The 10,555-nt window shown below is 44.9% G+C and overlaps 1 protein-coding gene across 6 annotated transcripts; it reads left to right on the top strand.

The window, feature by feature from the left end:
* The first annotated feature begins 2,246 nt into the window (after nt 1-2,246).
* On the top strand, nt 2,247-10,172 carry CDCA4 (cell division cycle associated 4). 6 transcript variants are annotated; one of them, XM_051769997.1, is made up of 4 exons: nt 2,293-2,356; nt 5,820-5,900; nt 7,839-8,018; nt 8,169-10,172. In XM_051769997.1, exons 3-4 carry the CDS (start codon nt 7,950-7,952, stop codon nt 8,922-8,924), a joined length of 825 nt encoding a protein of 274 aa, XP_051625957.1. In that variant the 5' UTR covers nt 2,293-2,356; nt 5,820-5,900; nt 7,839-7,949; the 3' UTR covers nt 8,925-10,172. The 6 variants fall into 6 exon arrangements, with proteins under 6 accessions (XP_051625960.1, XP_051625961.1, XP_051625957.1 ...); XM_051769998.1 differs by having other exon boundaries at nt 2,323-2,356; nt 7,842-8,018; XM_051769996.1 differs by lacking the exon at nt 2,293-2,356 and adding an exon at nt 3,162-3,205 and having other exon boundaries at nt 7,842-8,018.
* Nucleotides 10,173-10,555: the final 383 nt, after the last annotated feature.

The following is a 10,555-nucleotide window of genomic DNA, read 5'->3' on the forward strand; positions in this document are numbered from 1 at the left end:
AGTGACAAATATGTGTTAAGAGTATATATATTGCATGTGGAAACTTCACTTCCTTGCTGCAAGTCTGGGTATCATGGTAGAAAACACCTAAATGTTTGTCACTTAGAGACTTTTAAAGAAATACCTGAGTCGAGTGAAAGCCTAATGCTAAGACTGGTTGTAGTTGAGAATCTTAATCGATTCATCAGATCCAAAGCCATGTTTCATGTTTTGATGTTATGCCTTTATTTCTCAAGTGAAATCCTTATTAAAGGACAGGGGCTAAGAAAAAATAAAATATAAGAAAACCCCAAAACAAATCACACTACCAACATTAAAAATCAACAGCACCAAACCTACCAGGGTTCAAAAAGCATGTGGACAACACTCTCAGACACATGGTGTGATTCTTTGGGTTGTCCTGCGCAGGGCCAGGAGCTGTCACTTCGAAAATCCTTGTGGATCCCTTCCAACTCAGGACATTCAATGACGAGCTGGGCAGAGCACGAGAATCTCTTTGTGGCATTGTTCCTGCACAGTTTTGATCATGTTTTTGCACCAGGATGCCACAAGCGCAGTGCCAGGAACCGTAAATAAACAAGGGGAAACACTGCGCTTTGAAACCTGTCTCGTCCCAAAGGCAGATCTTGCTTTGCCATGGAAACGCTATTTCCTCCTGCTTTATCATACCAAGCTACAGCTCTGCCGTTTCACAGCCTTTTCTACGAGACCTCAGCTCCAAAGCCTCGCTGATGTCCCCGCTCCCGCTGCCTATCCCACCCTTTCTCCATTCCCTCTCCTCCCCGCCGCGCCCCGGGGGCGGGAGGCGGCAGCTGCCGCCTCTGCGGCCGCCGCAGGCTGGGCCAGCCCCCCCTCCTTCCCTCTGGCAGCTCTGGAGCAGCCGGCACGTAGCTGCTCTGCCGGGAGAGCGACTGGGAGACGCTGGGGCGGCCTAAGTGGTTGCAGATGTGCAGCTGCACCGGGCTGGGGTCAGAGCGGCGCGCAGGGCTCGGGGAGGGGGGGTTTGCTCAGCGGGGCAGCGGCAGCTCTGGGGACAGAATCACAGAAGCGATTAGGTTGGAAAAGACCTCACAGATCCTCGAGACCAACCTATGACCAAATGCCACCATGTCAAACAGACCTGGCGCTAAGTGCCGTGTCCACTATTTCCTTAAACACTTTCAGGGACATGACTCTCCCTGGGCAGCGTGTTCCAGTGTCTAATCACTCTTGATGTGAAGAGATTATTCCCAATGTCCAATCGAAACCTCCACTAGCACAGTTTAAGGCTATGTCCTCTCATGCTGTCACTGCTTACACGGGAGAAAAGACCGACCCCTACCCAGGTACAATCTCCTGTCAGGGAGTTGTAGAGTGATAAGGTCACCCCAGAGCCTCCTTTTCCACAGGCTAAACACCCCCCAGCTCCCTCAGCTGCTCCTCCTAAGACTTGTGCTCCAGACCCTTCAACAGCTCCATTGCCCTTCTCTGGGCCTGCTCCAGTACCTCAATGTCCTTCCTGGACGGAGGGAACCAGAAGTGGACAGAGGGATGAACATTGCCCTTGTCCTGCTGGCCACACTATTTTTGATACAAGCCAGGATGCCAGGGGCCTTCTTGGCCACCCGGGCTGGTGTTCGGACAGCGGCTCCCCGCGGTGTGCGAGGCGTCGCCCCCTCCCCAAGGACGCGGGTTCCCGGCTTGACTGAGACCTGAGGCCGAGCGACCGGGCCCGAACAGGAAACGCCACAGGCCTTGCTGATGGAGTCCTGAGGCCCCCCTGACATTCCGGCGGGGAGCAGCGCCGGGGGCTCCCCAGCCCTGAAGGAAGCGGCGCCTGACGGCGGGGAGCGCCGGGGCCGCCAACGCCCCCCTCCCGCGGCTCCCCGCGGGCTGCAGCACGGCCAGGTCTGAACCTGTTCCCGCCGGAGCCCGTGGCCGAGAGCCCAGACACGCCGCGGGGCCCTGGCCGCCGTTTGAAATCGGGGCGGCCCCGCCTCGCCCCCGCCCCCGCCTCCCTCAACCTCTCAGGGCCGAGGGGCAGGGCCCGGCCGCCATGGCAACCCCACCGCCTCCGGGGGCGGAGCCCGGGGCGGGACAGACGGGCTCTATGGCCAATCGCAGCGCTGAGCGGCGGCTGCGTAGCTTGGCGGTAGCCAATAGCAGCGGTCGCTACGCACCTGGTGGGCGTGGCCGCCGGGGAAGGCCCGCCCCCGAGGCCGCGGGTCCCTTTGTGGGGTTTGACAATAAGATGGCGGGCGTGGGGAGGCGGGGCTGGGTGGCCCCGCCCGTCCCTCAGGCGCGGAGCGGGCGGTGAGGCGGGAGCGGGGTGAGGGTTCCTGCGCGAGCGGCGGCGACAGCAGCGGCGAGGCTGTGAGTGAGTACGGCGGGCTGGGCTGGGCTGGGTCGGGCCCTTGGGGGGCTGGTGCCGGCGGAGCCCGCGGAGGGGTCAGAGCCGATTCAAAATGGCGGCGGGAGCGCGCGGCGATGAGTAACCGCCGGGCGCGCTGAGGGGCCGGGGCAGGCGGGACAAGAGCCCCGCTCCCCCGTTCCCCCGCTTCCCCGTTCCCCTCTCCTCCTCCGCTGGGTCCCGTCCCCAGCCGCGCTTCCGCGTCGCCCCCGCCTCCACCCCCGGGCCCCCCGCTGCCCTCCCACCGCCGGGCAGCTCCCCTTCGGCTCCCCGCCCCGGTCCCGCCTCTCCCCCCGGCTCTCCCGAGCTCCCCCCGCTCGGCGCACCCCGGCCCCGTCTATGTTTCCGCGAGCTCTTGCCCCAGCTGCCCACCCTGCCCTTCCTCGGGAGCTGGAGCCCCTTCGCGAATCCCTCGTGCCCCGAAGAGGTGCCTGCTAGCCAGCCCCCTACGCCCCGGGGGTGGACCAGACCCCAGAGCTTTACAGGGTCCTTTGTCCCGGTCCGAATAGGGATGTTTCTAGCCCTGCTAGCCCTCTGCTGTGTCTGCATCCCACCTTATAACTCGACACCACCATATGCGCCCACGTGCGTGTGTAAAGAGGAGTAGTAGCTCTCTTTCTGTCTCTTTTTCACCATTACACAGAGCTTTGGTTTCTTCCCACGGTTCTTAGAAAAGCCAGTGTTGGAGTGGAGAGGATTAGAGTGGTAGAGGGGAGATATAGCCCCTTCTTGTCTTCCCTTGCTAGCCATCATCACTGTACTTAAAGCTGTACAGAAGGCAGACTGTGCTTCACTGAACCTCCAGCACTGGCCTAGGTAGGTCTTGTCTGCTTTCTCCTAAAAATGAGCACTGCTAAAATTCCCTGTCTTCTCTGTTACCCCAACTAACGGGAAGCAGCTTTTCCCCTTCAGTACTTAACTGTATCTTTGGCAGCATATCCCTATATGAGTCTGAATTGAGTGTGAATCTGGAATGCCTTAAGTTGATGCTCCAGTAAGAGTCGGATCAGATTTCAAGCACCTTATTTGTAAAGCAGACTGGGAATTTGTCAATCCTAAAACCAAAACTTGTAATGAATTACATAATACTGTGCTCCCTGTGCTACTATTAAAAACAAAGCAAACACCAAAATTCCTTTTTCCTGGTGTGTTATTCTGCAGCTGGCTGTTGTCTCCTTGACAGCTTTTTTTTTTTTTTTTTAATAGCTGTTTCAAACAGAGGTCTAGTTTAACACACCAAGTTTGAGCTCATAACACTGGGATAGCAGTGGAAGATGGGAGATGATGTAACTAGTCCAGACATTGCCTCTTGGGCAGAGGCAGATGCTTGAAATTATTGGGGGATTTTGAACACCTTGACTCTGAAGCAGGAGCAGTCTTTACACAATGGATAATGCCTTTTTGAGTACCTTAATACATAAATCAATAGGAAAACGTACTGAGATTTTAATTAATTAAGTTTTAAATTCAGCATTCTCTTGAGATGAGTGCTTGTTGGAGACAGCGCAGAGAAGCCTGCGGGAGGTCATTTATGTGCAAGGTTTTAATTGCATCTGATAATGGCTATGAAGTTAATGTGCTTTTACAGAGAACTTGGGTTCTGGTGCACATATGTATGCCAGTTAACAGAACCTAAAGAAATTATTGCTGTGATGGACATATTCTCATAAGTTTATACTAACAGAGGTCCACGTGGTTTGGCAGTTGCTCTAGGGAAGAACCTGGAATCACATGCCCATTATTATATTGCATGGGAAAACTTTCCTTCTTTAGTATGTAAATAGGTTACAGACTGGACTGGTCTGCCAGCATCTCCTGTCATTTAGTTTGTCAACATGGTAATGGCTCTTTTACCAAGAGCTCCTTAAACTGTCCCCTCCTGTATTGGTCCGCTATTCTGGGAGGCGAACGGCCAAAGCCTGTTCCCCGAAAATTGTCAGATAAACCAAATAGCACCAGAAAATATTTCAGTTTGTTTTTCTCGTGACTGCACTGTTTTTACCTGTAGTTATTGTGGGGTGGTTTTTTGTTTGGGTGGTTTTTTTTTTAAACGAAGTTTATGCCCATGTCAGCTACCCTACAGGAAAGCAGAAATTTTGGGATTCAAATGGTTACCATATACAGGCTCTCAAAGAGATAATTTTTCATTTATAGAGTGTTTTGAAAGTATACCTGGGGAGCAAAAACTTCTGACATTTTATAGTGTCATAAAGTGTTTGCCAGAAATAAAAAATAGTTTATTGTTTTGATATTGTGGTGTCCGACTGAAGTTGTAGTTCAGATGCCTTGAGATACTATTTTGAATGTTGCTGTGGGCTCAGTCCATAAAAGAGAATGAAACTATGAGTTGGTTGAAATACAGTTTCCATGATATAACAGCATTTAATCTGAATATTTGGGGTCAAGTCAAAGGATTTTGGCTTGAGAATGTTGAAAGGTGGGGTTTTTTTTCCATTGTGGTATTTTAATGACTATGCAGCTTCTTGAGGAAAAACATGTTTTCTACACCCCCACCCGCAAGTCCTTTGTCGGCCACCTTCTTCCCTCCCAATATTGAGAGCAAACACCCTTGAAAAATTGTTTGTTACTACCCATAGTAGAAAACAAGAGGGGATATCCATGTGCATCCTCTTTACTTGTTTCTTTTCTAGGTATGCATTTCAGTTGCAGACACGGAACTGTCTTGTATTGTACAGACATGTCTAGAAAAGTATCTGAATTGTTTTCATAGTTTATCATAAAAGTTTTTGTAGCCTGTTGAAACAGCATTCTTTTCGGATTCAGTAATTAAGGGAATTGTTGCATATGATTGGAAGTTGTGTTTGATATATAAAATCTTATTTTGCCTTAAATGTGTTTTAAAAACTCAACCTTTATAGTTAAAACAATTTCGTTGCTGTCATTACTTTCATTATTGTCATCTTGCAAAGTAAATCTTAGTCATAAAGTTTCTGTGGTGGTAAAGGAAAATTCTCTCTGGTTTAGCTGTGTTTCAGTTTTGGGTTTGTGCCTGCCTGCTCTTTTTCTCTAGATGCTGCAGAGATATGCACGGCTTTGTACAGCAAGGTGAAAAATGTATCATTTTGTAACAAAAGTAACTTGCTTTCAGTAGCTTTTGTGCTCACTTCAGTGTTTCAGATGAGCGCTGAAGATTTTGTTTGCTCTTTAAATGGCAAAAGGCGTAGGGATAAGGGAGAGGCTGGTCCAAAGGTCAGGGTAATAGCCTAGGACTTGGAATTAAACTGGCAGTTTCCTTCTGCTGCAGATTTTGGGTGTATTGTTGGCCAAATTTGTGTTCTAGCTGTGAATTGGGTTTAATAGTACTATTTAAGTTTGTAGGAATGACATGAGGATAGAGATATCGAAGCAAAACTATTTTGTTCTTCATCTCCTGTCCTTGCCTGACATCCTACTTCCCCATACTTGGTAGGTGGTGCTCTCACTTTTGCTGTATGGACTCTTGCTCAGTAGCATGGGAGAAGAGGAAGGACTACATCAAACACAGTTACTGGTATGTCATTTTTTGTTTCTTAAATTAAACCATAACACAGTATTTTGCAGTCGCAAGAACAGGGCGACAAAGAGCTGGCTTTATGGTGTAAGACTAATTGGAAGCAAGTGTTATAAAAAACCCCCAGTGAATGCTGTGAAAGGTTTACCTTTAAGAATCCATAAACATTTTTCCTCTGCTCCTACATGCCCAAGTGTGTGAGTGATGTATTGAGGTTTTCAAGTTTTCTGCTGTGTTCTGTTTTCTGTTGGTGTGCCTTCGAAGGCATTTAAATGCCAAACATTAGGTGTGTGTAAACCAGGTTAACATTCAATTGAAGTTTTAATTACTCTTCACAAGAATATAAGTTGAAATAAAAGAAACTGCAAACTCTGCACAGTGTTTAATGTTTGATGACATGGTTTGTTAATAGTCCCAAAAGATCTTTCTAGAGGTTGTTTCACATGGAGGGGAGGGTGAGTGGCTGTACATAAATAGGATATCCTCTGATAGGAAGTTTGCAGGAATGTCTAAAAATCTGGAAAAGGCACTGTCAGGCAGAAACACGGGTTATATTTAATGAGAGTTATGCAAATATGTTAGGTTACAGGATAAAATTTTTAAAGAAACTTCTAAAGTGTTTAATATATTGTTATTCCGTGGATAACTTTTTAAGAAATAATGAAAAATAACCATAAGACCAAGTTCATGTCTTCTATGTTGTAGTCTCTGCACATTAAGATTTCTAAAGAGTTTTGTACCTTCAGTGGAAAGGAGTCTTTTAAGAGTCAGCAAATCCCAAAAAAGGTTATTTCATGGATATGTACAGCAATGTAAGAAGTGTTGTACGGAGTCAAACCAAGTGTTTATCTCGCTACTGTGCTATCCCCGGGTTTTCACAGTAGATAAGCATGTAATGTATTTTGAAAAGAACAGTGTTGTTGCCCTTTGGTGGATTTTTAGTGACTCTGAAAAGCTGAGAGAGAGCTCTCAGAAAATACATGGAATATACTGTAGCAACCAGAAAAGCAAGGCAGAGTTTAGGGCTTATCAAGGGAAATGGGAATTATATAGAAAGACACTGCAATAGTATTTTGGTTTTATCAGCTTTTAGTTGAAAAACTGTGTTTTGTTTGGGTTACTGCATTAAAAAAAAATCCCCAGATATTGGACAAACAGGAATTTTAAGGACAGAAGACTTAGAAGGGAAGTAACGAAGAAGCATAAATGGAAAGATCAGATACCAGCTTTCATTTGCAGCCTGATTTTTTTATAAGACTAGAAGAAATTATACCTACTGCATTAAAAAAAAAAGCTACTTTGTATTCCAAGGATCAGCTGCAATATTTGCATGAGGCACTGTTGTCAAAAATAGTGCAATTCAGAAGAGCTGAGGCTGGTACTTGAGAGGCACACCTTGGAAAGTTCAGCAAGTGACTTTTAGATGTGAATAATGAGAAGCCTGCATGCAGCCTGTGTATTTTTAGCTGGTGAACCTAAACTAGGAATACAGGAATTTTGCTGTCTTAAGTCAACTGGGAAAGGAGTATAGTAGCCCATATGGAGGATGACTGTTACTATCCTTATTGGACTTGCACAATTCTTATTGGAATTATGCAGTTCACCTCCTCACCTGAGTAAGGGAACCGGAAGGACTGCTTTGGGCACCTCAGCTGAATGTCTCAAGTTACATGGAACAAATCTAGATACTACTCTCTGTGTAGCCAAAATAAGCTAATCTTTTCACAAATGCTGCCCGTAGTATTTTCTTTCATGTTGCTTTGTTAGGCATGTTAATGTTCTGGAGGGGTCAAATCTTTTAAAGATGGTATGCCAGGCTGTATTTTTATTTCCAAAATTAGAGGTTAAGCATGCCAGTAGAAACTCGGGAGGAGCGAGGAGACACTGCCTCTCCAGTAGGTGAAATACAGCCATTGAGATGTTTGCTTCTGTGCGAAGCAGCGGCTCCTGACTTCCATCAAGTGTGGAGCTTCATGGGAGCCAGGAGCTGGGAGCCCCTGCCTCTCTCCAATGCCATGCCTTGTGGACCTGCTCACCCCTGGTTCCTGAATGCCGTCTTTGGGACCCAGTCCATATGTTCCTGACCCATGTTGTACCACACTGGCTTTCTATAACCTGGTATGACAATTCTGATGTTTCTATCTTTAAAGAATTTGCTTTTTAAATTTAAGATTAAAATTTGCTGTTCTGTTTTTTAGTCTTTTTTTGCTTCTCCCCTCCCTCCTGAGCTGTTGATGTTGTACAAGATTTGTTTGTTTTTTTTAACAGGACACAATGTTTGTTCGAGGACTAAAGAGAAAATGTTTTGATGGTGAAGAAGATATTGAAGGGACTCTGGCTGGTATTAAGGCTATTCCTTCCTATAATCTTCAGAGGCAGTCACTTTTAGATATGTCCTTGGTTAAACTTCAGCTGTGTCACATGCTGGTTGAACCCAACCTCTGTCGTTCGGTACTTATAGCCAACACGGTACGTCAGATCCAAGAGGAAATGACTCAGGATGGGACTTGGCAGATGATAAATACACAGAGTACAGGGCAGACATCCCTGGATCGTCTTGTTTCAACAGATATCCTCTGTCGTTCATCTAGGGAACAAGCTGAGGGAAAGCATGTTCCAGGCTATGGTACTCTGAGTAAAGACTTTGAGGGTGACGAGGGACAAGATAGTTCAGAAACTATGTCAACAGCCTCTTCAGTGCAAGCTCCGAGAAACCTGCAGAGCAACGTGTGGGAAATGGAGAATCCACAAGAAAATAAAGGAAACTTTCAGAAATCTTTAGATCAAATATTTGAGACACTGGAGAATAAAAGTCCTAATTCGGTTGAAGATCTGTTTTCAGAAGTTGACAATTCTTACTATGATCTTGATACTATGTTAACAGGCATGATGAGCAACACAAAAATGGGACATTGTGATGGGCTTGAAACATTTTCTTCTCCAACAAATACAGCTTCTAACTCTAATTGTAAATCTGATCTTAATGAGCTTGATCATATTGTGGAAATCCTTGTTGAATCCTGAAACTCCTTGTGTAGGAGGTAAAGGTCTGTTAATGCAAAGAAAAGACTTGAGAGTTTAATGTTAATGGGAAGAAAAGATTCCATAGTTTGTTCTATCAAATCTGCACGAGTATTTTACAAATATCTATATATTATATAGATATATATATTAAGAAGCACTTCATATTGCAAAATAGTGTTAACTCTTAAAGTTAACCTGCAACTTGTAGTGTAATAATCTGATTTATCGTCCACTGAACTGTAAGTACATACGGTAAATGTTTCTAAGTTTGGGGTCCGAGGCTCTTGAAATTGGGTTCCTTTTACCAATTTGTTTTAGCCTTTGATGGAGGATAAGCTCAGTGAGAGGAACTCTGTCATCTTCTTATACTTCTCCCCATAAAAATGATAATAAACCGAGAGAGAAGTTGGATAACTGGTTTCCTATTTTCCTCCGGTTTCCACTTTGTGGTGTGTTACACCACAAAACTCCTACCATATCTGCTGCTTCTGTTCTAAGTCTCTACATGGCTCTTAAAGAGCAGTATGCAATAGTTCCTGTTACCCTTGCTAGCTTCTTCTGGGTTTTGCTACAATTTTTACTTCACAAATAGTTTTAAAGTGTTTACTGGTGTTTAGATCTTTCCAGGTATTTTCCTAAAATATATTTTTACTACAGATGTTATGTCAGCTGCTAACTTAGTAACTTTTGATCATATCTGCAGTTGATGTATTTTTTGCAAGATTTTCAAAAAGGGATGTTTTTTTACCATGAGCTACCTAATGTAGTTCAGTAAAGTGTATGTAAATGTAAATATACGATTTTATACTTTACATTAAAATGTAAGAGCTGTTTTCATTATTCTGTTTTATAGAGTAGTACTTTACTAAATTGAGAATTGTACATTTATGCTTTTCATACCCCGCATACTTGAGTATCATTATAGGAAGAGCTTTGATCCAGCTAGATACAATTACATTTAATTCATTTCAGACCATACTTTTTGTTAACTACAAACCTAAATTACGTAGGTTTTTATTTATGTGTATTTATATGTAAATGTCATCAAGTGAATTGTTTATCACTGAAGTCTACCATCAAATATTTGTTTATATGGGATAACTATCTTGCACTAATTACTACAAAAAGTGTTATTAGCGGCCTTTAAATCTCACTGGTATGTCATGATGTCTTGTCATAATTAATATGCTCCACTCTTACCAAGGGTTTCCTCTTGGCTTTTTTTTTTTATAACAAAAGATAATACAACATGGGATGGTGGTCTTTTCTTCACACTCAGTTTAGAATGTATATAATAAGACTTCTTCCTATGAGGCTTTTTTAGGGGAAAGGAATAATTCAAGTATGGTTTTGTTACAAAATAACAAATGTTTGCCATCACAAGCTGCTGCTGGGGAAAAAGCCCCAAGCTAGCAGGGAGCAGAAAAGGGGAAAAGATGGACTGGTTTCTGGAATGTGTTAGCGCTGGCTCTGCCAGGGGAGACATCTGCCAGTGACTCGGTTGTTTTCTGTAGATCTGAACCAAGCAAGTTGCTGAACATGAAGAGAAAACCTTGCTGTGTCTGACAAGCTCTGCCTTCCCATGAGTGACCTTCCCTACTATGCACTGTCCTTGGCAGATCCTCAAACCC

This window comes from Manacus candei, unplaced genomic scaffold (assembly GCF_025592945.1).
Source record: "Manacus candei isolate 608988 ecotype Guabito, Panama unplaced genomic scaffold, ASM2559294v1 h1tg000113l, whole genome shotgun sequence".
Taxonomy (NCBI): Eukaryota; Metazoa; Chordata; class Aves; order Passeriformes; family Pipridae; genus Manacus; species Manacus candei.

Coding starts and splice junctions, on each gene's coding strand:
- CDCA4 (XM_051769997.1), top strand. CDS start 7,950: ATGCCGTCTTTGGGACCCAGTCCATATGTTCCTGACCCATGTTGTACC. Junction 8,019..8,168: donor CACTGGCTTTCTATAACCTG/GTATGACAATTC, acceptor TTTTTTTAACAG/GACACAATGTTTGTTCGAGG.